The 26687-nt window shown below is 48.6% G+C and overlaps 1 protein-coding gene across 2 annotated transcripts; it reads left to right on the top strand.

Annotated features, from left to right (window-relative positions):
* The first annotated feature begins 18671 nt into the window (after positions 1–18671).
* Positions 18672–19831, top strand: LOC125513050 (vegetative cell wall protein gp1-like). Of its 2 annotated transcripts, none has more exons than XM_048678091.1 (3): positions 18672–18906; positions 19022–19271; positions 19351–19831. In XM_048678091.1, exons 1-3 carry the CDS (start codon positions 18755–18757, stop codon positions 19564–19566), a joined length of 618 nt encoding a protein of 205 aa, XP_048534048.1. In that variant the 5' UTR covers positions 18672–18754; the 3' UTR covers positions 19567–19831. The 2 variants fall into 2 exon arrangements, with proteins under 2 accessions (XP_048534048.1, XP_048534049.1); XM_048678092.1 differs by having other exon boundaries at positions 18677–18906; positions 19365–19831.
* Positions 19832–26687: the final 6856 nt, after the last annotated feature.

Raw genomic sequence — 26687 nt, 5'->3', positions numbered from 1 at the left:
AACCCATCCGGGCCCGGTGCCTTGGTAGGATACATTTGAAACAATGCCTCCTTTACCTCCTTCTCAGTGTATACTGCCATAAGCATAGCGTTCATGTTGTCATCAACTTTTTTCGGTATATGTGAGAGTACCTCTTCCATTCCCACCGTGGGCTCAGAGTCATACAGATTTTGATAAAAGGATGTGGCCATACTACTAATTTCATCCTCATCGGTACACATGGTACCATCAGCACGCCTCAACTCAGTTATGCGGTTTCTTCTCCGCCTATTTGTTGCTTTGAGGTGAAAGAATTTTGTGTTGCCGTCTCCTTCAGCTAACCATTGAATTCTAGACCTTTGGCGCCACATTATTTCCTCCCTGATGTTAAGCTCAACAATCCGATCCTCTACTGATTTTTTCTCAACTGTTGGGCCAACCCGATCTGCCATGGACCGAAGGGCAAGCAGCCTAGCTTTTAACTGTCTAAGCTCATTCTGAACATGCCCAAACTCCTTCGCTCCCCAATCTGCAAGAGTGCAAGACATTTTTGCAAGTTTGCTTTGGAACTCACCCATGTTCCCACACGCTCCAGCAGACTTCCAAGTTTCTTCCAACATAGGAAAGAATTTTTCGTGTTGCTCCCACATTTTCTCATACCGAAGAAGTTTTTTGTGCCAATCCTTCTATCCTCATTATCCATCTCAGTCATAAACACAATTGGGGAATGATCAGATTTAGCCGCTACTAGATGTCGAACAGCAGCGAAAGGAAACCTCATACTCCATTCTGTTGTGGCAAGTGCTCTGTCCAGTCTTACTCTGCAGAACTGTCCTCCCACCACTTTCTTTTCGGAAGTCCAATCAAATCTGATATACCCCAAGTCATTCAGCCCGCAAAGGTCCACTGCTTCCCGGAATCCCGCCATCTGTGCTGCATCCCTCTCATTAGGGCCCATCTGTTCTTCCTTATGAAGGATCTCGTTAAAATCTCCTATACAAAGCCAAGGTAAGGTAGACTCGCCTCTCAGCCTAGTCATAGTGTCCGAAGTGTTCTGTCTCAAAATCCTATTTTCTTCCCCATAAAAACATGTTATCCTCCAATCTTCCTTTCCTGCCTCCTCCACCCATGCATCAATATGGTAACGTGAGTAGTTCTTCACTCGCAGATTTACACCATGCCCCCAGAACATAGCAATACCCCCGCTGCTCCCCATACTCCCTACTGCAAAACCACCTTCAAACCCCAACAAGGCCGTAAGGCCCTCTACATGTTGCTTTGACAGCTGAGTCTCCACAATGCATACCACCGACGGCGCACTCTTCACAATGAGCTCCTGATAGAGGCGAGGGTCCCGATCTTTCGATGAGATGATAACTATCGATTTGGTGGAGACGACTTTTACGATCCGACTACAAATGTGCACGACGTTGCGCCTTAGCAACCGCTAAACCAATCTCCTGAGGTTACTGACGATGCTGGAAGCACGGTCAGCCTGACCACGAAGGTCTATTCCTGCAAGCAATCGAAGAACGAGCAAGAATATGATAAAGCAATCTGAATATCGCAAATATATATGAAGTATTGATAATGGTGGGGATCCGTAAGCGGTCTTGGTCTGGTCGTTGGACACAAACGAAGTACACGAAGTTGCAATGGCTAACTTTTAACTAAACAAATCCCCAGGAAAAAGCTACTAGATGGATCTACTTATATAGGAGCAAGGGGTGGCGGCCAAGGAGGTGGGAGGACGTCCCAAGGCAGCCTAAAACTAACCCTAGGTCGTACAAGGCTCATGGGCCCAAGTGGAGGTGATGCAACACCTTTGGGCTTGTAGTTTGACTCGGATTCTGCTGCAACGTCAGATTGTTTCGTCCGTAACTCAACGCTCCGGATGAATTTGAAGGTGAATCCAATTGGGTTGGAAAGAGCACGAAATCTAGTTTCCAACAAAAAAAGAATCACCCAATTCGGAGTCCGTATGAAAAAGTTGTTGGCGTTTTGAGTCAGGTATGTCTGTGCAGTCCGAATCTGAATCCAGAACGTGAGAGACTTGGACTCTATCTTCTCTTGGCCCAAAAGTGACGTGAGAGGACTTTTTGAACACAACCTAAACTTCTCCTTTTCCCTTGTCTTCATATGTGGATTGTACAAATGTCCCATACACCTGCAATTAGACAAAACACAAAAGTGTGTGAAGTATTTTTGTTCTGGATAACATAAATAGATTATTGAATAGTTTGCATTAGAAATCACCTGACAAATATGCATGTATGCAATATTTTTGGTCGTATCCAAGGTAGTCATGTCCTCATCAGCTCCCGGAGCTCACGAACTGTCGTGGGGTCGCTAATCACGCGGCAGTTCCAACATAAAGCTCTCATTGGGCTTGGTGGCCATCCACCTGGGATGCCGCCTCAGTCATTGGATCCTCTTCTTCCCCTTCTTCGCCTTCACCGTGGCGTCTTCTCTTGACGATTAGTTGCTTTCCTGGTGTACCCGTAATAACATCGTGCGTTGTAGGGGCTGCCTTGAGCTGCAGCACTTTCCCAGCAACATTGCTTGACTGGATTAGCACAACAGGTTGCCCATGAACATTGACCGAACCATCCTGACTGACCAGCCTTTTTCTTGCTCCCCTCAGCACCACATCACTTGACCTGACGTCTTGCGTGGAATAATCCATTTCTGAGTGTTCATTAATTTCACGGTCAAAGTTGCCACGACCAGTGCCCCCTCAGCCCCAACCTCCACAGCCCCCAGGCTCACGTCCTCGTATCTCCCCCGCACCTCTTCCTCCTCTTCCCGTGTTTTGTCGTTGTACAGAATTGTCAAAATTCCACATGAGCCATTCCCCCCATTCACACTCTGATGGATCGTGTACCCCATCACCGCATTCCTCAACAACATGTCCCATCAACCCACAGAAGAAACAAAAGTCGGGGAGCTTCTTGTAATACATAGGGTGTTTTTTCCTCTCTTTCAAAGTTATAGGCACAAATCTAACAAGGGGCACTTGTACATCTAGAAATACTCTTGCCCTTAGATACTTGGAGGTATTGATAAACCCCTCATTCACCACGACTGTAATAGGCGGTTCTCCCACCTTGCAAGCCACCTTCTCAGCCAACTCCTTCTTTCTCATCAAGCCGTCCGGTACACCTTCAACTCTTGCCTAAACTGGTATTTTATCCAACTTATAATCATTCATGTTGCTGAACACGTCATATTCCTGTATGATGACAGCCGCATTGCGAAACAACCAAGGACCACCATCCATAACTCGCCTCCAATCACCTAGACAACTGAACTGTGCAATGAAAATATTAGCACCCTTTGGTTTGAAGATAATTTTCTAGGCTGCCGACCATGCCGTGCGCATTGCGTTGAACAACGTCGAGTGACTAAATTGGCGAGTTCTATGAACCTTGAAAATTGCCAGCCACCTAATCTCTTTAACCAGATCATCGAGTTCTTCACTGAAATCCAGATCAACCTCCTCTTGTCCACAGAGATGCAGTCCCACAAACCTATCCTCAAGGCTCGGGACAGGACCCCAAGACCGGTTTTCTCCTTCAGCTTCCTCCCGACTACCACTCCCGTTGTCGCTTCCTCCTCCTCCTACAGCTCCCCCCTCCCCGTGTACTTGCTCTCCCAGCACTGCCGCTACCTCCTTATCTCCCCACTTCCCCCTACTCCCATCTTCCATCGCTGGTGGTTCCCCCCTTTCCCCCATCTCCCCGCAGGCAGGTGTTGAATCTCCCATACAGATGCTCCCCTCACGCGGACTCATGCCCCACAGAAAGATCCGATGGACCGTGAGGATTTTGGTGGACTGCAGCTAGAATCGCTGGAGTAATCAAGAAACATCCGCCACCGCCGGAGTAAAGAGGAACCCTCCGCCGCCTCTTACGGGGAGAAGGGGATTCGGGGCGGCTGCCTGCCTGTGTTGCTGAGGTACTCTCCCTTCTAGCTCTTTTTTATGTAATAAGAGCAAGTCTGCGACGTGGCCTGTTAGGCCTTTTGGCCCATTTCTTGTATCGGCACCACTTGGAATATTGGACCAGCTGGTCAAAAGTGTAACGGTGAGGAGTTGATGGGTACGACCCCAAATCGAACTCATCCTCACCCGATACACCCATGGCCGTGGCCCTGCTCCACGTTGGTGTCATGGCCAGCGACTTCAGCGCTGGCTTGTCCCCTTGGAAGGGTCGTCGCGACGGAGCCCTCCAAGGCAGTTGATGAGGCTGAGGAACACCAGCGACCACGTCCCGGCGTGGATTTCGGCGGGGCGGGTCGCCATGGTTGACGCAAAGCGGCGGAGCAATATGCGTGTTTTCGGCGAGGGCGTCGGGAATGCGAGGGACGGCTCCGCATCTTCATTCTCCAGCTCTGGGAGATTGAGGTCGGGGAGGGTCCGATGGGTGCATGCGGGGGGCGCGACGTCGACCTCGTCCGTCTTCACCACTGGCGGGTGTGCAGCAACGAGAGCCGCAGCCGACGACGAGGCGAAAACCGATATGGGGCCATAGCTCGGCGGAGCGAAGTGCTCGGGATCCTTGTTAGAGGGTTTCCGGGACGGGGGACATTCTCTGAAGCCGTGGAGCAGGTAGTAGTTGCATAATTCGTGATCGGGGTCGTCGGCGAGCCAATCGGCGCTTGGTCCACCCAGCAGCTACGCCGTGGGCGGAACGGAGAACACCGACGATGGAGGCAGCAGTTCGTCGGCGTCTGCGGTGATGCTGGAGGTAGAGGCCTCTTCATATTTGTCATCGACGACGAACATCTCCTGCACAACAACAACTTCTTCGGTTGCGATCTCCGGCACGGCAGCGACTTGTTCGCCAACAACCACTGGTTCGGCAGCGGCCTCTTGTGGTCACTTCCTGGGGACAACCGTCCCTGGTGCTTCGCCCTGGTGCTCCATTGGAGTGGTGGCACTGCACCCAGCAGTTGCCATTTATTTGGTGGTGTCAGGGCACCCAGCGGTTGCGGCGGTAGAGGCCACCACCAGGGCCGTAGCGGTGTCGGGGCACCCAGCGGTGAAGGCCACCGTTCCTGTCCGGGCGACCATGATGGCGAGTGCCAAACGCCCGGCGATGGTAAGCAGCAATGTCGAAGCTTCAGCTAGCAAACCTCGGGCGATGGCGTCTTGCGACAAGCCTTGCAAAGGCAAATGCTAGTTCCGGCAAAGTTGCCATCTTTTCTCACATGTTTCTCTGTACTTCTCCTGTGCCTATTAGCTCTGTTCCACAGCATGCGTGCTGATAACGTGAGAAGAAGGAGATTCAAGTGAAAAATGTGTTTTCATTGATGTTGAGTTGGGTATTTATATGTTCCCAACAGACATGTAGAAGCGTCTGTTACAATGATCGTGTCTGTTCTAAGAGGCATGATGTCCCTTTTGGAGCTCGGCCTTCAGTGAGGCCTCCTAATTCAAATTTGAAATTTCATAAAAATTCACATTTTTACATTTCAATAAATTCTGAAAAAAATACAAATATACATGAAGGCATAACACACATGTGTGTAAATTTTCAGTTCAAAATACATTGAAATGAGGGTTGTCCAAGAAAGACAAATCTGGGGTTGTTTAACACATCATCCTTTCAGGTCATGAATTTGTCTTTTTTGTATAGGTCACAACTCAAGGTATTTCATCATGAATTTTTACATACACGTGCGTTACATCTTTACATACACGCATATTTTTTTAAGAATTGTTTGAACCATAAAAGTTTGAATTTGAATTTTTCAAAAATAAAGGCCTCCATAGAGCTCGGCCTCCAAAACGCATCTGTGAAATCCTAACTGCTATTGTAGCCAAAACTGAAGCTACTTGCTAACTTCTAATATTTCCTAACAAGTTTTTCTTTCTTTACCCAGATCCTTTTGTACGGTCAAAGAAAGTAAGAGCATCTCCAACAATGACACCAAAAGACGCACGCACACGGTAAACTGGCACTATAGAGCGCGCGGGACGTTTTTGCGCGCTCGAGCGGAGGCGGGAAAGTCGCGCGCGCAGGAAACGATTGCGCGCGCGGGAGAAAGCGGGCGATCGCGCGCTAGATTAGGCGCACCGCTTCCGGCACGCCTATAAATAACAGCGCTCGCCACACGGCCCCCCATCCCTATCTACACTGCCACGCGTGCTCTCGTCGCTTCCTCTGTCGCTTCCTTGCCGCTTCCCCACCCCGCCGCCATCGCGCCACCATGCCGCCGCGCCGCCGAGGATCTTCAGGCTTTCGCGGCGTCCGTGAGCGCCCCTCCGGCGCCTACTACGCCGAGATCCGCTCCGGCACGTCCGGTTCGGCCTCGGCACATTCGAGACCGCACACGAGGCCGTCCGCGCGTACGACGTGGCAGCGTGGCGCCTGAAGGAAATATGCCCTAGAGGCAATAATAAAGTTATTATTTATTTCCTTATATCATGATAAATGTTTATTATTCATGCTAGAATTGTATTAACCGGAAACATAATACATGTGTGAATACATAGACAAACAGAGTGTCACTAGTATGCCTCTACTAGACTAGCTCGTTATCAAAGATGGTTATGTTTCCTAACCATGGACAAAGAGTTGTTATTTAATTAACGGGATCACATCATTAGATGAATGATCTGATTGACATGACCCATTCCATTAGCTTAGCACCCGATCGTTTAGTATGTTGCTATTGCTTTCTTCATGACTTATACATGTTCCTATAACTATGAGATTATTAACTCCCGTTTACCGGAGGAACACTTTGTGTGCAACCAAACGTCACAACGTAACTGGGTGATTATAAAGGTGCTCTACAGGTGTCTCCAAAGGTACATGTTGGGTTGGCGTATTTCGAGATTAGGATTTGTCACTTCGATTGTCGGAGAGGTATCTCTGGGCCCTCTCGGTAATGCACATCACATAAGCCTTGCAAGCATTGCGACTAATGAGTTAGTTGCGGGATGATGGATTACGGAACGAGTAAAGAGACTTGCAGGTAACGAGATTGAACTAGGTATTGGATACCGACGATCGAATCTCGGGCAAGTAACATACCGATGACAAAGGGAACAACGTATGTTGTTATGCGATCTGACCGATAAAAGATCTTCGTAGAATATGTAGGAGCCAATATGAGCATCCAGGTTCCGCTATTGGTTATTGACCGGAGACGTGTCTTGGTCATGTCTACATTGTTCTCGAACCCGTAGGGTCCGCACGCTTAAGGTTTCGATGATAGTTATATTATGAGTTTATGCATTTTGATGTACCGAAGTTTGTTCGGAGTCCCGGATGTGATCACAGACATGACGAGGAGTCTCGAAATGGTCGAGACATAAAGATTGATATATTGGAAGCCTATATTTGGATATCGGAAGTGTTCCGGGTGAAATCGGGATTTTACCGAATTACCGGGAGGTTACCGGAACCCCCTGGGAGGTATATGGGCCTTAATGGGCCTTAGTGGAAGAGAGGAGAGGTGGCCAGGGCTGGGCCGCGCGCCCCTCCCCCCCTAGTCCGAATAGGACAAGGAGAGAGGGGGCCGGCGCCCCCCTTCCTTCTCTCTCTCCTCTTTCCCACTTAACGAATCCTATTCCAACTAGGAGGGGGGGGGGGGGGGAATCCTACTCCCGAAGGGAGTAGGACTCCTCCTGGCGCGCCCTATGATGGCCGGCCGGCCCCCCTCTTTTTGATCCTTTATATACGGAGGCAGAGGGCACCCTTGAGACACAAGTTGATCCACGTGATCATATTCTTAGCCGTGTGCGGTGCCCCCTTTCACCATAGTCCTCGATAATATTATAGCGGTGCTTAGGCGAAGCCCTGCAACGGTAGTACATCAAGATCGTCACCACGCTGTCGTGCTGACGGAACTCTTCCCCGATACTTTGCTGGATCGGAGTCCGGGGATCATCATCGAGCTGAACGTGTGCTAGAACTCGGAGGTGCCGTAGTTTCGGTGCTTGATCGGTCGGGCCGTGGAGACGTACGACTACATCAACCTCACGCTTCCGTTGTCGATCTACAAGGGTACGTAGATCACACTCTCCCCTCTCGTTGCTATGCATCACCATGATCTTGCGTGTGTGTAGGATTTTTTTTTGAAATTACTACGAAACCCAACAGCGCCTAGGGAGGCCTCCCTCGCAGATGAACTTCCGCGACGTCTACACGCGCGAGCAGGCGCAGGCCGTCGCCCCTCCTCCACATCTTATCACGGACCTGGACCGTGCGGAGCACCGTCGGCAGCAACGCCGCCTCCTCATCGCCGTGGAGGACGAACGAGCCATGGCGGAGTGGCGCCGGCACCGCCCGAAGGACGTCGCCAACGAGCGTGCCTTCTAGGCGAGAGGACGATAAAGCGCCACGCGGACAGGGCGGGGCGGCGTCGGAGGAAGGCACTGGCCATATCGCAGTGCGATCTTGTCAACGCCGGTGGGAAGTCGTTCTTCACATCAGGCGATGAACGTTGGAAGGATGTGTGGATATCTACCTCGAACAACATCAGTGAGGGTGATAATGATGAGGACGACTCGGAGTAGTTCTAGTTGCATGTAGGTTATCTAGTTGCACTGTAATACTTTTTATCTATCTGATAGCAAATATGCCCATGCGTTGCAACGGGGAAGAAATAATTAGTTATGTGCAAGTTAAACGTCTCATGGAAAATGCTTGTTGTCCCGTTCACCTAAACCACCAACAGTGCCATGAATAATGGCAGCAAATAATAGCATGGGGAAACTTGCTAGAGGCTGGTGAACAGATGAAAAATACAAAAGCTCCTTGCAATCTGGTATATCAGTTATTTTAGTGATCAAGAATATATCAAGAATATAATAGCTATCATCTTTGATCACCTCCTCCCGTTGAATGAGGGCAAAGCATCTCCCACATTTTCTTATGGATCCAGCCTCTCCCACTTTTTCTCTCAGGGATTCCATTCAATTAGCTCACGATAGAGAACGACGCTGAACGCATATAAATTGGTGAGAATCAGTTTTGCCTAGCAAGGTGGGACTATTCAACATGAAATATTCTTGATTTTTGTCCATTAATGTATCTGGCCCAGCCGCTAGAATACAGCCGAGGCCCATTACTGCCGTGTGGCCTATGAGGGTCTTTGAATAGATATATAAAAGTAATATTTCTCAAAAAAAAAGATATATAAAAGTAGTGCAACTTCTTGTATTGAGAAGTGTGTGATGGTCTAGTTGGTTAGCACAGGTAGAATGTGGCGTGAGGTACGTATTTTTTAATGAACTATTGCAATACATTAACCCCTCTTGTTGGCCGGCCAGGCCCAATTTAGTGAGGCCTACGAAATACATTGCTGGGAAACTGCCGTTTTCTAATTAATTAGTACCACCTCGCCCAATGTACAAAACATATACGGTGCGTAAAAGCAAAATCTAAACGGGATAAAACTGAGAATATCACTTTGCCTTATTAGTAGGTATAGATATAGATATACATATAGATATGAACTATGTAAAATATATTTGTATCGTGCTTTTATCTATGTTATGACTATGTATGGTTTTTTATTTATAACAAAATATCTATGCACAGTAGTTCAAAGTGTTTGTGCGAAAGCATGCGTACTGCATTGCCGCGGCTGCTGGAGTCAGCGCTGCCTGCTGCGCTAAACTAGGCAATTGACGCGCTGCAAATTGGTTTTTAGCGCGCCGTGCATTGGGCGGCTGTTAAAGATGCTTTAAGAGAGCCAGAAAATTTCATGGCACAAGTTCCAAGGAAAGTAATTGGGAAGGTTGGATTTGGCCTTGTACTACTTGGAACACTGAGATCAGGCAATAAAGAAGAAGAAAAACTGCTGGACGCATACATGGTAAGATATACAAACTGGAAGGAGAAAGAATAGGCAAGGTTGTTCCAGCGCTTGAAAAGAAAAGAAAAGGATTCGGTTGGAGGTTTCCAAGTCTGGACGTGTTTTTTTGGAGAAAAAAAGGAAGGACAAAAAATCGGTTGGGGTTTGGGAAGTGATCCACGTTGGTTGTTTGACTTTGGAAAGGAATAAAAGAGGGACGCCGCTAACTGCCACACGTGTGACAGGTGTTAGGAATAAGCAACTTGTATTCCCATGAGGCCATAGGCCTATATATATACATGTACAGGTGTGGAACATATGCAGAAAACCCCTTATACAACGGGATAAATACAAAGGAGTACATGACTTATATTATAACTCTAACACCCCCCCCTCAAACTCATGGTGGATGAACAACACTGAGTTTGGAGAGATAAAAGCCATGTTGTGCTCTAGTCTGAGCCTTCGTCAGGAAATCCGCCAACTGTAACTCGGAAGGCACATACTGAAGAGCAATAACCTGATCCTGCACAGCAGCGCGCACATAGAACGCATCAACACCAATATGCTTGGTGAGCTCATGCTTCACAGGATCGCGTGCAATGCTGATAGCACCTGTACTGTCAGATAAAAGCAGAGTCGGTGTAGTGACAGAAACACCAAAATCCTGAAGTAACCACCGTAACCAAGTCACCTTTGCCGTCAAAAGAGCCATTGCTCGCAACTCAGCCTCGGCACTCGAACGGGAAACTGCAAGCTGTTTCTTCGTCTTCCAGGCAATGAGAGAACCACCAAGAAAAACACAGTAAGCAGAAAGTGAACGGCGATCGGAAGGATCACTAGCCCACGTAGCATCCGAATAGGCCTGGAGCTGTAAAGAACTGGAGCGAGGAAAGAATAGACGGTGAGAGATCGTGCCTCGAAGATATCGAAGAACACGAAGGAGATGACTATAGTGAACCGAGGTGGGGGCAGAGACAAGCTGACTCAGAATATGAACCGGATAAGAGATGTCCGGACGAGTGACAGCTAGATAGACAAGACTGCCAACAAGATGACGATAACGCGTCGGATCAGAGAGAGGATCACCATCAGTAGCACGGAGGTGAACATTGAGCTCCATAGGAGTCTCAACAACACGCTCGTCAGTAAGAGCAGCACGAGCAAGAAGATCCTGGATATACTTTTCCTGGGAGATAAAAAAGCCATCAGAGGTAGAAGAGACTTCAATCCCAAGAAAGTAGCGAAGAGGTCCAAGATCAGACATAAGAAACTGCTCACTAAGACGGGCCTTTACAAAGGCAATATACTCGGGGTCATCCCCCGTGATGATCATGTCATCAACATAAAGAAGAAGAAGAGTCCGTCCACGAGGAGAAAGGTGAATAAACAATGCTGGATCATGAGCACTGGCTAAAAAACCAGCAGCAGTGATCACAGAGGCAAAGCGCTCAAACCAGGCACGGGGGGCTTGCTTAAGGCCATAGAGAGAGCGACGAAGACGACATACCATGCCATCAGGAACAGAATACCCAGGTGGTGGCTGCATGTACACCTCCTCACGCAGCTCACCATTAAGAAAGGCATTCTTAACATCAAGCTGAGATATAGACCAGTGGCGTGCAGAGGCAACGGCAAGAAGTGTACGAACAATGGTCATATGAGCCACAGGAGCAAAAGTCTCATCATAATCACGACCATGCTCCTGCTGAAAACCACGAGCCACAAGACGAGCTTTGTGACGCTCAAGAGAACCATCGGAGCGAGTCTTAACCTTGTAGACCCACTTACAAGTGATCGGACGGACTCCGGGAGGAAGAGAAACAAGATCCCAGGTACCAGTGCGTTCAAGAGCAGCAATCTCCTCTGCCATCGCAAACTGCCATTCAGGATGAACAACAGCCTGTCGGTAAGAAGTCGGCTCAAGAACAGCAGCACCAGCGGTGGGAAATCCAAAGCGATCAACAGGCGGACGAGGACGAGAACGCAAGCCATAAGTAGGCTGAGAGGAAGATGACAACCCATCCACAGAGGCATCAACTGGTCGTGGACGATGAGTGTAATGCTGAGGAAAAGATGGAATAATAGAAGGAGGAATCGGCAAGGTAGAATCAGGGGGTGGCGACGAAGAAGTCACCGGAGATGAAGGTGTAGAATCCGGTGACAGGCTGGGAGAGGAGACCGGGGAGGAAGTCACCGGAGATGAAGGTGGAGAACCCGGTGACATGCGAGGCAAGGAGACCGGGGATGATGGTGGCTGCAAATCAACTAGATGTGGAGAAGGAGAGGAAGTGGAACGGAGAGGTACAGTCTCGGCGGGAGTGATAGGTGAGTCAGGAAAAGTGAGGAAAGAGATATCCTGCACTGAAAAAGTCAAGGAAGATGGGCGTGGGTAGAAGGGACGAGACTCTTCAAAAGTCACATCTCGAGAGATACGCATCCGACGACCAATAGGATCCCAACAACGATAGCCCTTATGCTCATCACTGTAGCCTAAGAAGACACACTCAACAGACTGAGCGGTCAGTTTGGTGCGTTCGCGAGGGGCAAGAAGAACATAGCAAACACAACCAAACGAGCGAAGCATCGAATAATCGGGAGAACGATCAAAAAGTCGCTCGAAAGGAACACCACCCTGTAGAGCAGCGGAAGGCTGTATATTGATAAGATAGGTGGATGTGGAGACGGCCTCAGCCCAAAAATGAGGCGAGAGAGAGGCAGCAATCATCAATGCACGAGCCGTCTCAAGAAGATGTCGATGCTTTCGCTCAGCCACACCATTCTGAGCATGAGCACCAGGACAAGAGAATTGAGAGAGAGTCCCGTACTCAGCAAGAACACCACGCAACATCTTAGAGATATACTCGCCAGCGGAGTCAGCACGAAAAACACGAATGGGTGAAGAGAACTGAGTATGAACCATGGCAGCAAAACGCTTATAAATAGACAACACCTCAGAACGAGAAGTCATGAAATAAAGCCATGTGTAACGAGAGAAATCATCTATGAAAATAATATAGTATTTATGACCACCTTTCGAAGCGAAAGGGGCCGGACCCCATACATCAGAATGGACTAAATCGAAAGGACGCTTAGACACTGACTCACTATGTGAATATGGTAACTGAATCTGCTTGCCAAGACGACAACCCTGACACTCTAAAGAGACATCTCCTGAGACAGACCCCAAAAGGCCTCGATGAACTAAAGAAGACAACCGAGAACCACACAGATGACCAAGTCGATGATGCCACTGCTGGAAGGAACCAGTGACGGAGGCGACAGAAGCGGAAGAACTGGCGATGGTGGTGGCAGCAGAAGGAACATGAAGCCAGTCCAACTCCCAAAGACCCTGAGAATCACGGCGGCGAGGGCCAGCCCCAACCAGAGTGTGCGTGTGACGGTCCTGGACAGAACAAGAGTCAACGTCAAGGATGACGCGACAACCAGAATCTGTAAGTTGACCAGCAGAAAACAAATTCATGGTAAGTCGAGGAACATGAGCAACATCAGGAACAGAATAAGAAGGAGTAGTAAGATTGCCTCTACTAGCAACAGAAAGTGGAGTACCATCAGCAGTGAAGACATGAATAGGAGAATCCAGTGATCGAAGAGAGGACAAAGTGGAAGAGTGAGAAGACATATGAAAAGAAGCTCCAGAGTCCAGAACCCAGGGGGATGTACCTGACTGTGTAGAGGGTGATTGCTCAGTGCGGGAAGCATCAGTCATAGAACCAGCAGTACCTGTCGAGGAAGAACCTGAAGCCGCGAGCAGACGCTTAAGTCTCAGAATATCCTGCTCAGTCAAAGCAATGGCTGAAGCTGTCGAGGTAGATGACGAAGTCCCGGAAGATGATGATCGAGCCTTGCGCAGGTGTTTCTTCTTTGTGTAGCACTGAGACTCAAGATGACCATCATTGTTGCAATAGGCGCAATGTGGACGGGGGCGACCTGAGCCTCCAGAAGGAGTGGGCAAGAGCGGCGGAGCACTCGAGCGAGAAGGGGTCGGTGGAGCAAGTGGCGTAGGAGCACGAGTAGCAAGCACAGAGGGAACCTCCAGCAAACCAGCACCACGTAAGCAAGTCTCCTTAGCACGAATCTCAGAAAGCGCCTCCATGAGAGAAATACGGCCACGAGCAAACAACTGAGCACGCCGGGGCTCAAACTCCTTACGGAGCCGAGACAAGAACTCATAGACGCGATGAAACTCCAAATTGGCCTGGACAGCCTGACAACAGGGGCAGGTACGACACCCAGCACTACGAAGAGAATCAAGCTGGCACCAGATAGCAGAACTCTGTGCATAGAAGTTATCAACAGAAGAGTCACCCTGCTGAAGAGCATGCTCCTGACGGATCACAGAGAGGTATAAGGCATCACCAGAGGGCTGATAGCGCTCACGAAGACGGGTCCACATCTCAAAGACAGTAGAAAGACCCAGAAATTCAGAAGCAAACTGAGGCAGAACACTAGCAGTGAGAACAGCTGCAGCACGAGCATCATCATCAAGCCACTGGGTGTAAACAGACAGAGCACCATGATACGTCTGAAGAGCCTCCTCATAAGCCAAAACCCTCTCATCATAAGCACGATCAGCAGCCTCATCAGCAACCTTAGCCGCATCCTTGGCGGCCTGATTAGCATCCGTAGGAAGAACCGATGGAGTTGGCGGAGTAGGGGCCACCAGAGGAACTGGACGTGGCGGACAGCAGACCTCGCCAGAAAGAACACCCCAAAGACGGATGCCATGCATGTGAATGCGCATGAAGCCAGTAAACTCGGTGTAGTTAGTACCATCAAAGATCACCGGACAGCGAGGAATAGCAACATAGCCCGATGCAGCAGACATTTTTTTTAGCAGAGATCGATCAAGGGGCAGCTGGCAGTCGGCGGCTGAAGAACCGCAGGGGCAAGGGCCGGCGGGAGCTGCGTTGATTGGGGCCGGGAGCAGGAGATCAAGCCGGCTGGGATCTGTGTCCACACCGGATCAGGCCGGCTGGGATCAGGCCGGCTGGGAGCTGCGTCGATTGGGGCCGGCGGGGATCGATCCTGCCTGGAGAACGAGGAGCGGGACGAGGACCGGCTGGAGATCAAGGAGCGGGACGAGGACGATCGGACCGGCTGGGGAGCGATCCGATCGGGAGATCGAGGAGCCGGACGAGATCGATCCGATCAGGAGACTCCGGGAGATCGAGAGGGGCTTCGATCGGGAACGAGATAAGCCAGAAGAGATCAATAGCACGAGTTGCAGCGTGCAAAAAAAATTGACCTAGCTCTAATACCATGTTAGGAATAAGCAACTTGTATTCCCATGAGGCCATAGGCCGATATATATATACATCCGGGAGATCGAGAGGGGCTTCGATCGGGAACGAGATAAGCCAGAAGAGATCAATAGCACGAGTTGCAGCGTGCAAAAAAAAAATTGACCTAGCTCTAATACCATGTTAGGAATAAGCAACTTGTATTCCCATGAGGCCATAGGCCGATATATATATACATGTACAGGTGTGGAACATATGCAGGAAACCCCTTATACAACGGGATAAATACAAAGGGGTACATGACTTATATTATAACTCTAACAGCAGGAAAGGAGACGCGTCACACGTCTCTAATGCAAACATATTGCCACGTCATCGCATGCATGCATGTAGGATTTTTTTTGGATTTTCAGTTTTTAAAATGTTTTATCTCTTAAACGAAAAATTCGATTGAAGATCCGTTTTCACCATTAAATCCCTCGCGATGAGATCTTCGAAACTAGATCCCATGTTGATATGTTTTGATGAATTTTTTTTGGATTAAAAGTTGTCATGTCTATTGCATATGAATTGCCATGATGTTTACACTGAAGTTGACATGATATGTTTCAGCTATTTTCTTCTACATTTAAAAGTAAATTTTGACATTTATAAAACAGGGAATTAGGAAACTAGACTTGCCATGAATCATAAACTAAAATTGTCATGATACATGCACGTAAAATTGCTATGGTTCATACAAAAAATAATTTTCATGGTCAAAGTACTGGAGTTGCCATCATCAAAATACTAAAATTGTCATGATCTACAAACTAAAATTGCCACATGGCAACTTTAGTTTAAGCCCTATGGCAACTGCAGTGTAAACATCATGGCAACTTCTGGGCAAAAAAAATTCGTCGAAACATATCAACATGAGGTCTAGTTTTGAAGATCTCGTCGAGACGGATTTAATGGTGAAAACGGATTTTTAGTTCGCTTTTTTATTTAGGAGATACAACATTTTTAAGCCGAAAACCAAAAAAAAATCTGCTGATGTCATCTATTCATACGTGGCAAAATGAGTGGTGATGGAGGCGTGTGGGCGATGTTCAAACGCCCACACGTGTGGGCGTTAACATTTTCGTAAAAGAGAGAGAAAAAAAGCTACTGTTATTTTGGAAAGTTAGATTCGGCAAGAATATTCTTCGGATCAGTTTCTATAGGAAGACAATCACGAAATAGGAAAGATCTGTTGTTGTTTGGAAAGAAGTAAAAGAAAATCAAAGAAGGCAAGTACTGATTCGTTTGCTTGGTAATATGTACTTGGAAAGCGCTCTGTGCGGTAAGTCCCTGTTTTTACGGAGATAAGGAAGGGTTTGGAAGTTCCACGGCTGAAAGGAATACTAGTAGGGAAGTCAGATGAACCGGGGCAGGCGGCTGACCCTGGCGCCCTTGCCGGCCTCTACCGGGCCGGCCAAGTCACCGACGGCGGCCGGATCGTCTGGTTCGAGGTTCTCATGCCTGGGATCGGAATTTGGGTCCTCCGATGAGGAGGATGCGCCGGCTGTCGGCGTGCGGCTAGCACTAGAGGTGCTTGGGGATGATATCCGAGGCGGAGAGTGGAGCACGGTGGATTGCCGGAGGAAGAAGACGAAGGCCAAAATAGTCCAGAAGTTCTGGAATGATGCGGGCTTCCCAACGCCATCATCTCGTTTCTGGGAGCACCGATCGCTGGCATCACCCGCGGAGTCTCTGAATCCCGATGGATCGGGTATGCTGTCTTGCAGGGAGCAGGCGGGGACCGTCGTTTCGGAAAGCTTGGAGCCCATTGGTTTGGAGTCGCCATCGGTGTCGGTGACCGCGGAACATTCCGGGCGCAAGCCGCTGTCGTCGCCGGCCGGATTGAGGGTGGCCAGGCCGCCGCGCATGGGGGCTTGGCGCGGACCCCTGTCGCCGCGCCGGGTGACGCCCCCACCGGTGCTGGGGCAGTTCTTTGACACGGCTAGGCAGAGCCCTTCCTCAGCTTGTCATCAATTGCCGCCGGCGACGGTTGCCTCGCTGGGATCTGACCTCGGCCGGGAGGTTTCAGTGGCGAGATCACGGGGAGTTCAAAATCCTGCGACCTCGGGCTTTGGGCCCATGCATGCAAATATGGAGACGGACCAATCTATGTTTTCGTGGGCCTTTCTCAAGACGCGGATGCGATCGATCTGGGCAGGTTTTCCTAAACAGCAGACCGTGATCGCAGCGATTCCATCGATCAATTCACCGCCGTCCTCGTATGCTACAACACAACACATGATCGTTGCCCAGCCTTTGCATGCCTCGCGGACGCCGTCTACAACTCCGGCACTACCTCCCTTCGCCGGGGTTGCCCGCTCCTACGCGGCAGTCGCGGCGACGTTTCCACACCCCATGGCCGACGTTCCTCCGACAGCTCATGGCGCTGCAGCCACGGGAGGGCCAAGCCCTCGCGCCCCTACGGTCGCAGGGGCGACCCCTGCTCCTTCGCGTCGTCCGGCTTCGGCGTCGGGATACTCCATTCCAACGCATCAGCAGCGGGGACCGGCGCCGGCATACAACTACGGTCTACCACAGCAGCAACCCTTTGGTTATGGCCATGCTGGGAAATTCATCTCGCCGTACGGTATGGCCGCCGCCGGAGGACAACCTCCCATGTATGGGGTTCCACCAACCGGGGCGTCCGCCCCTCCGCAGTTCCATCCAGGGGGGGGGGGGTTGTGGCACAACTGGTTCAAAAACGTAAAAAGAAGAAGAAGCTGCAACATCAACAGTTTGCTGGTGGAGCTTTGCAGCATGGTGTTCATACTACTCCACAGCAAGTGCCGGTTCAGCAACACTTTCCGCAACAACCCACACAACAGCTCGTTCAGACGTATCAGCAAGGACATTATCAGCAGGTTGTGCAACTGTAACGCCCCGAGACCATTGCGCCAGGTGTCTTCCGGTGTTTCGTTGTTGTTGCCTTGTCATTTGCTTGAGTGTTGCATATTGTCATGTCATCATGTGCATTGCATCATCATGTTTTCAAAACTTGCATCCGTCCCGGCCTCCCTGTTCCTTCCGTTGTCCGTTCTGAGTCTAGACACCCTTGCACGCACCCGCGGCACGTCCGAAATATTATTTTATAAGTGGCTGGAAAATGTTCTCGGATTGGGTTGAAAGTTGGCGTGTGGTCTTATTATAGTGTAGATAGACCACCTGTCAAGTTTCATCGCATTCGGAGGTCGTTTGATAGCACAACCGTTAAACTATAGCGGCATTATAGCCGGGCACACGTCGGACATTTTCGGTCTCCGGAAACAGTCGCCGGGCCACTCTCTCTCATCTCTTCTCTCAGCCCGAGGCCTTCTGCATAGTCCACTACCTACCGCCAGGCCTAGCCTAAGCTCTCTCGTCAGCCCGCGGCCCTCCTCGCGCGCGCGTCCGAGAGCTGTCCCGGACCCGAACCGGGAAGTCGTCACCGTTGGATCCGGATCATCCCCAAACGTCTACAAAACATCTCCGTTTTGTTTATTGGGCTACCTAACCTATTCATCTCGGACCGTTCGATTTTTATTGGAGGGACCAAATAGTCTAACATATAATCCCCTACCTATATAACCGGACAAAACCTAAAATTTAGGAGCCTTGTCCCATCGAGCCGCCGCCAGCCAGTTCCCCTCGGGATCCATTCCCCACCTACCAACAGCCAGATGCCCGATCCAAAATCCATCGACCGATCCCCACAAACCCCCGCTCCTCCTCAGTTTCCATGCCCGACCAATCAGCCTCTTTCTGCCCGACTCCCATACCGAGCTCGGCTCGATCCTGAGCTCCTCAACGTCGCCGTCCGGCGAGTCACCAGGCCAGTTCCCAACGGAGTTGCCCCGTCCCGCGTCTCCCTTCTCTTCTGCTCCTCCTCCCGTTTTCCTTCTTCCCCTGCCTCTCTGTGTAACCTCCCTCTCCTGTCGTTTTCACAGGAGAAGCCCCGTCCCCGCCATGGATTTGACCACCGCCGCCGGAGCGCAACTCCATGGCCTTCCTCGTCACGTCCGCTGCCTGCAGCTGCTGAATCCGGTCCGTCCCCAGCAGATCCACCTCAAGTTCGCCGCAGCTCCTCCCCATCGTCCTTGCGCTGTCTCTAGGACCAACCGGAGCCCCGCCGTCTTCGACCCGAGGCCTCCTGCCTCCCTGATGCGCGTCGCCTCGAGCCCCAGTGCTCCAAGGCCGGTCCGTCTGCAGCGCCCCAGCGCCTCCTCCCCGTCCTTTCTTCCCAGCTCTCTCTCTCTCTCACTCTCTCTCACAAAAGCTTTTTCTCGTCAGCCATGGGCGCCATGTTCGCAAGCAGCAGTCGCCGCCGTCTTCCCCTGCCTCGCCTCGGATCCTACCTGGGACGCCGTCTAGCGCCCGGATCCGCGCCGCTCCACGGCCCCGTCTCCGGCCCTGCTCGCCGGAGCCGCACCTCCCTGTGCCCACATCCGCCGCCGGCGCTCCTTGCTGCCTCGTTTTGTCAGGGAGACGATGAGCACATGGCTCGTCAACACACCACCCGTTGACCCCGCGCCAGAAACGACTCCCCTCGCCTCTGCCTTTGGGCATGGCCCATCATCGCCTTTGTCGGCCACTTCCTCTGCACCAGCGGGCCATGGCCCAAGTGAGCAGAGCCCTTTGTTTTTTTCCCTCCTGTTGGGTCCAGCCAGTTTCGGCCCATGCTGTATTTTTTTTCCCTGAACGATTTTCCTTTTTTCCAGAGAACCCAGTTTTACAGGAAATCCCCTAAACTTCATGCATTTAATAACTCTCAAACCGTGCATCCAAATTAAACAAACTTAATATGAAAGTTTCTTAGAATTTTGTGTAGTTTCATAATATGTCTTTTTCATCCATGTCTAAAATGTTTAAAATGATGTTTGTTTAAATTTGCTTAAATAACTTGTTTAAATGATTTAATTCATAACTAATTAACCGTACCTCGGATTTAAATAATATTTATATGTAAATGGGGTAGAAAAATGCCTAGTTTAACATGGTGGCTTTACTTTGCATGTTTAACAACTCTAAAATTGTGTTTAGGGCAGAATAGTACCAAACCTTAAAATATGCATATGGGGTTTTACCGGAATTGTTGTTCGTTGTTTCCGGCCTCATTTAAACTTGCCTAGATAGGTAGTTTTGTTGTGCTTCACCCCTTGCCATGTTAATCAACATTTAATATTGTTGGGTACATAAACGAGATCGAACTAAATAACTTGTCATGGTGTTTCGTCAATATGCACCATTGCATATTGAGCTCCACTTAATTTGTAGGATTGCTTGTGCATTTTTGCCATTCCATGCTTCATTAAACCGGACATGCATCATACTTGGTTGTGCATCATGCCATGTTTATGTGGTGGTTGTTTACTATGTTGTTTACAAGTTGGTAATTAGAGCCTTCCCCGACTTAGGAGCCCCCTGCTTGATCGAATCGCTGGCGTTGTGAGTCTAGAAAAATGTTTTGAGTCATTTAGGATTATATATATCAGAGAGTAGGATTCTTTTTACTCCTCAGTCCCTTCGTCACTCTGGTGAGGCATCCTGACGTAGAGTTTTGACTATTCTCTTCTCAAATTTCACTAAAAAAATTAGGATCACGCGGGTATCTTGGAATCGTTCCGATGGTTTTGTGACGAGAACATTGTTCTTGGTGCCTCCTGACATTTAGGGGTTGTGGCAGTGTCCCGGGGAGTTCAGCTCCGAGGTGTTGTCGTCACAATTTTATCGTTGAGATTCTGGAATACCTGAGTTTCGCCGACATCGGAAATCTCTTTTATGCAGTTGTTGGTGAGATAACCTCGACACCACCCAGTACTGGGGCGGGAGTTCGGGAGTATTGCCATAACTCGTATAACGGATGCTTTTCGAAGGTTGAGGTAAATGATTTCCAAAGGTTTCTTGGTTATGTGTTGAAGGATGGATACAACTGGATGTAGGATTTGCTAGTTTTGGGTGAGATATTATGCTTCCCCTGTATCCCCAACACCTGATTGCATAACCAGAAAGTTTCGGGAGTTTATAAGTGGGAATTCAAGTAGCTCTTAGGATATCTTTCCGACAGATGTATGATATGAAATTGGGGTTTGACGTCTAGTGGTTCGCCTATCCACGGTTGGTTTTACAGTGGTCTCGTTGTGTCTTAAAGAGTCCTTGGCTATGCTGACTCGGGGACGCTTCGTATGTCATGTGCACTGCCTTGTACATGATGGTGTTATACGATCGAGCCCGTGTAGGCCCCACCACGAAAACTTCGGTCGAAATCTCTATCAAATGTTTGTTCCGGCTCATTTTGCAAGCCAATCCTTTGTTTTGCTTTTGAGTCGTGGTATTCGAGTTGCTTCGAAGTCAAGTGTTGATTCCATACCTTTCCTAAGCGGTGTTCTCATGTTCCTATGTGAATACCAATCCTTCATGATAATCGAGATTGTCATGTCAATCCTTTTCAACCGGTGTGTTTTCTCTTCAAGCGGATCCGTTCTTTCTCAACATCCGCAAGATCTATTACTAGTTCTTCTCAACGGTGTTTGCTTCATCCGTTCCAAGTTTCCTTTATTTTCCCACCCTCCCACCCTTGTTTCTTCAAGGATTCAGATTTCTTAATCAAGTATACTTTTATTCATGCGAAGTTTCTTCGTTCTCTCCGTCAATATTCTTATCCGGTGATTCTCAAGAAGATTCTAACGAAGCTTCAAGTTCGTCACTCGTCACTCATTTTCTTCTTCGGTGGATTCAATTCAAGTTTTGGTGTTGATCATATCCCTTTTCCTCGTTTAAAATGCTTTATCATGCCGGTGCAATTCTTAATCATTCACCTCTCGCTATTCTATTGTCCCGGAGTGCTCAAGATATCAGAAGGCTCGTCTTTTCATTCAAGATCAGTTCAACCTATTTCGAGGTTGTTATCTCATTCAAGCCATTTAACTCAACTGGTGCATACTCTCTTTTAAATCGTTCAATGGTGTTTCTTTTGAGTGGTCCCTAACCCACAGGTCTTTTCCCAGGATCTTACCTGACTCTTCTTATTTTCCCGGAGGTATCCTCAAATTTCTTTTCGAAGTTTGACGTAAGAATGATTTATCATCAGTCAAATGCCTTCTCCAAGATCGGTTAAATTCTTTTCATCGTTGGCTCAATCTCTTCGCTTTTGATTCTTCCGGAGTGCCTCTACAATTATTGGTGGTGTTTCTCATCGTCATTCTCAGATTCTTGAAGACCGAAGAAGAGTTTTACCTCCATATCTTATCCGTTCTCTCAGAGATTCGTGATTCTAGTTCGAGCCCATCCTTTCATAATTGTTTTCGATTGTCAGAATTATTTTCACCTATCCGGAGCAATTCAAGATTCTGTTCAGTTTGATTATCCGGAGCCCATCATCTAAGATTTATTTATTCTCAGCTTTCAGCTATGTTTCTCCAAATCATACCGGTGCTTAAATCAAGGATTCTCTAATCAGCTCGTAATCTCTTAGTTCTCATGGATCTAAATTCTCTCAAGCATCTTCGTTTATTTGCTAATCCTTCCCGGTGTTTCTTCATGTTTTATTCGTTCTTTTTCAATTCTTATGGTGGTTCATTCAAGATTTCTCTTCTTTATCAATTTATTCGTTGTTTCAATTCTACCGGTGGATCGTTGAAGACTTTCTCAAGTTGTGCTGTATCTATCTTAATCCTTTCTACGAGAATAAGTAGTATGCCAAATCCGTTGATTGTCATCAATTTAAATTGGTGAAGGATAAGCATAATGTAATTCTTATTCTTGTTTCACCCAAGTGATTTAATTCCTTATTCCGGAGGTTCATCAAATTCTTGATTTTCTTTTGTTCATTTTTTCTTTCTCGGAGTTCCAACCTCTCGCAATTATTTCACCACGGGGATTCTTATAAATCGGTACAAGGATTCACCTTGCGTTTTCAACTTCTCTTTCCTTCCGTTTGATCATTCTTTTGTTTAACGGAGTTCTTCATGGAGGTTCTACATGATGGTTCATAAAGGATTTAATTCATTCTCGAAGTGTTCATTGAGATTCTTTTCAGAGGAGCTCAAGCATTCTTCATCTTGTAATCCGGAGTGCAATTCTTTCTTCTGAATAATTGGAGGTGGTATTATGTCATTCTTGATATTTTCCCTTCGTGTTTCATGTTTCACAAGTTATCAAGAATGAGTTATTTTAAAACCATCAATCTCGTCATTGGAGTTATCTTGGGTTATATTTCACCTAAATCCTTCCCTAAGGATCGTTGCTATTTATGGTGCTCATATATGATCCAAGTTCTTCATCTACCCTCCCGGTGAAATAAGCTTCTCGTCTCCTTGTTCTTATCAATCCAATTCTTTTTCCCATGATTGGCAGGTCGTCACCTCATGATTTGAGATGTATTCCATAAGACCATATCAAGCTTATTCTTTTCGTTGTTGGTTTTCCAACAACCCCGTTCGACCCTTATTCTAAAGATGCCCTTTTCAAGCTTTTTGTGGCAGAAGTTGTCCTTTTCTTCTCCATTCTTTTATTTCAATTATCTATTTTCTATCCTTTCGTTCCGGAGGCATTGTGTTGTTGCTCTCTTCAACCCTTCATTTCGTTTTGTCAAAGATCATGTTCTTGTCATGTCTATCCATTTAACCGGAGTGTGGTACCATTTTTGCTCAAGTTCTTCATTTTATCAAGCCTTGCATATCTTTCCAACCGGAGTGCGGTTCGAATTTGTTCTTCCTTGTTCCTTTTCCTAACGGAGTGCTCTCAACTTCGCTCTTTCTCGTTGCTTCCTTTCTTTCAATTTGTTCAACCTCTCAAGGCTCGTGGTTTCACTTGTTTGTCAAAGAAGCAACTTAGTCTTACCTCTTCTCTTTTCTCTCCTGTTTTCCCTCCGGTGCCATTCTAGATCTCGGGACGAGATCCCGGCCTCCCCGTTCCTTCCGTTGTCCGTTCTGAGTCCAGACACCCTTGCACGCGCCCGCGGCACGTCCGAAATATTATTTTATAAGTGGCCGAAAAATGTTCTCGGATTGGGTTGAAAGTTGGCGTGTGGTCTTATTATAGTGTAGATAGACCGCCTGTCAAGTTTCATCGCATTCGGAGGTCGTTTGATAGCCCAACCGTTAAACTATAGCGGCATTATAGCCAGGCACACGTCGGACGTTTTCGGTCTTCGGAAACAGTCGCCGGGCCGCTCTCTCTTCTCTTCTCTCAGCTTGAGGCCTTCTGCATAGTCCACTACCTACCGCCAGGCCTAGCCTAAGCTCTCTCGTCAGCCTGCGGCCCTCCTCGCGCGCGCGTTCGAGAGCTGTCCCGGACCCGAACCGGGCAGTCGTCACCGTTGGATCCGGATCATCCCTAAACGTCTACAAAACATCTCCGTTTTGTTTATTGGGCTACCTAACCTATTCATCTCGGACCGTTCGTTTTTTATCGGAGGGACCAAATAGTCTAACATCTAATCCCCTACCTATATAACCGGACAAAACCCTAAAATTTAGGAGCCTTGTCCCATCGAGCTGCCGCCAGCCAGTTCCCCTCGGGATCCATTCCCCACCTACCAACAGCCAGATGCCCGATCCAAAATCCATCTACCGATCCCCACCAACCCCCGCTCCTCCTTAGTTTCCATGCCCGACCAATCAACCTCTTTCTGCCCGATTCCCAGATCAAGCTCGGCTCGATCCCGAGCTCCTCAACGTCGCCGTCTGGCGAGTCACCAGGCCAGTTCCCGACGGAGTTGCCCCGTCCCACGTCTCCCTTCTCTTCTGCTCCTCCTCCCGTTTTCCTTCTTCCCCTGCCTCTCTGTGTAACCTCCCTCTTCCGTCGTTTTCACAGGAGAAGCCCCGTCCCCGCCATGGATTTGACCACCGCCGCCGGAGCGCAACTCCATGGCCTTCCTCGTCACGTCCGCTGCCTGCAGCTGCTGAATCAGGTCCGTCCCCAGCAGATCCGCCTCAAGTTCGCCGCAGCTCCTCCCCGTCGTCCTTGCGCTGTCTCCAGGACCAACCGGAGCCCCGCCGTCTTCGACTCGAGGCCTCCTGCCTCCTTGATGCACGTCGCCTCGAGCCCAGTGCTCCAAGGCTGGTCCGTCTGCAGCGCCCCAGCGCCTCCTCCCCGTCCTTTCTTCTCCAGCTCTCTCTCTCTCTCTCTCAGAAGCTTTTTCTCGTCAGCCATGGGCGCCATGTTCGCAAGCAGCAGTCGCCACCGTCTTCCCCTGCCTCTCCTCAGATCCTACTTGGGACGCCGTCTAGCGCCCGGATCCGCGCCGCTCCGCGGCCCTGTCTCCGGCCCTGCTCGCCGGAGCCGCACCTCCCTGTGCCCACATCCGTCGCCGGTGCTCCTTGCTGCCTCGTTTTGTCAGGGAGACGACGAGCACATGGCTCGTCAACACACCACCCGTTGACCCCGCGCCAGAAACGACTCCCCTCGCCTCTGCCTTTGGGCGTGGCCCATCATCGCCTCTGCCGGCCTCTTCCTCTGCACCAGCAGGCCGTGGCCCAAGTGAGCAGCGCCCTTTGTTTTTTCCCTCCTGTTGGGTCCAACCAGTTTCGGCCCATGCTGTATTTTTTTCCCTGAACGATTTTCCTTTTTTCCAAAGAACCCAGTTTTACAGGAAACCCCCTAAACTTCATGCATTTAATAACTCTCAAACTGTGCATCCAAATTAAACAAACTTAATATGAAAGTTGCTTAGAATTTTGTGTAGTTTCATAATATGTATTTTTCATCCATGTCTAAAATGTTTAAAATGATGTTTGTGTAAATTTGCTTAAATAACTTGTTTAAATGATTTAATTCATAACTAATTAACCGTAGCTTGGATTTAAATAATCTTTATATGTAAATGGGGTAGAAAATGCCTAGTTTAACATGGTGGCTTTACTTTGCATGTTTAACAACTCTAAAATTGTGTTTAGGGCAGAACAGTACCAAACCTTAAAATATGCATATGGGGTTTTACCGGAATTGTTGTTCGTTGTTTCCGGCCTCATTTAAACTTGCCTAGATAGGTAGTTTTGTTGTGCTTCACCCCTTGCCATGTTAATCAACATTTAATATTGTTGGGTACATAAACAAGATCGAACTAAATAACTTGTCGTGGTGTTTCGTCAATATGCACCATTGCATATTGAGCTCCACTTAATTTGTAGGATTGCTTGTGCACTTTTGCCATGCCATGCTTCATTAAACCGGACATGCATCATACTTGGTTGTGCATCATGCCATGTTTATGTGGTGGTTGTTTACTATGTTGTTTGCTTCCTTCCGGTGTGCTTCTTCGGGTTGGTACCGATAACGTCGTGTGGTGAGGATTCGTTCGACTTCGTCCATTTGTCTTCTTCATGGACTCGTTCTTCTTCCTTGCGGGATTTCAGGCAAGATGACCATACCCTCGAAATCACTTGTATCTTTGCTTGCTAGTTGCTCCCTCTTTTGCTATGCCTATGATGCGATACCTGCCACTTGCTTATCATGCCTCCCATATTGTGAAGCCAAGCCTCTAACCACCTTGTCCTAGCAAACCATTGTTTTGGCTATGTTACCGCTTTGCTCAGGCCCTCTTATAGCGTTGTTAGTTGCAGGTGAAGATTGGAGTTTGTTCCTTGTTGGAACATGGATATTTTGTTGGGATAT

The sequence above is a fragment of the Triticum urartu genome, chromosome 6 (genome assembly GCF_003073215.2).
Source record: "Triticum urartu cultivar G1812 chromosome 6, Tu2.1, whole genome shotgun sequence".
In the NCBI taxonomy this organism is placed as follows: Eukaryota; Viridiplantae; Streptophyta; class Magnoliopsida; order Poales; family Poaceae; genus Triticum; species Triticum urartu.
Note: the sequence above shows the minus strand (reverse complement) of the source record. Positions and strands in the feature narration are given on the sequence as shown.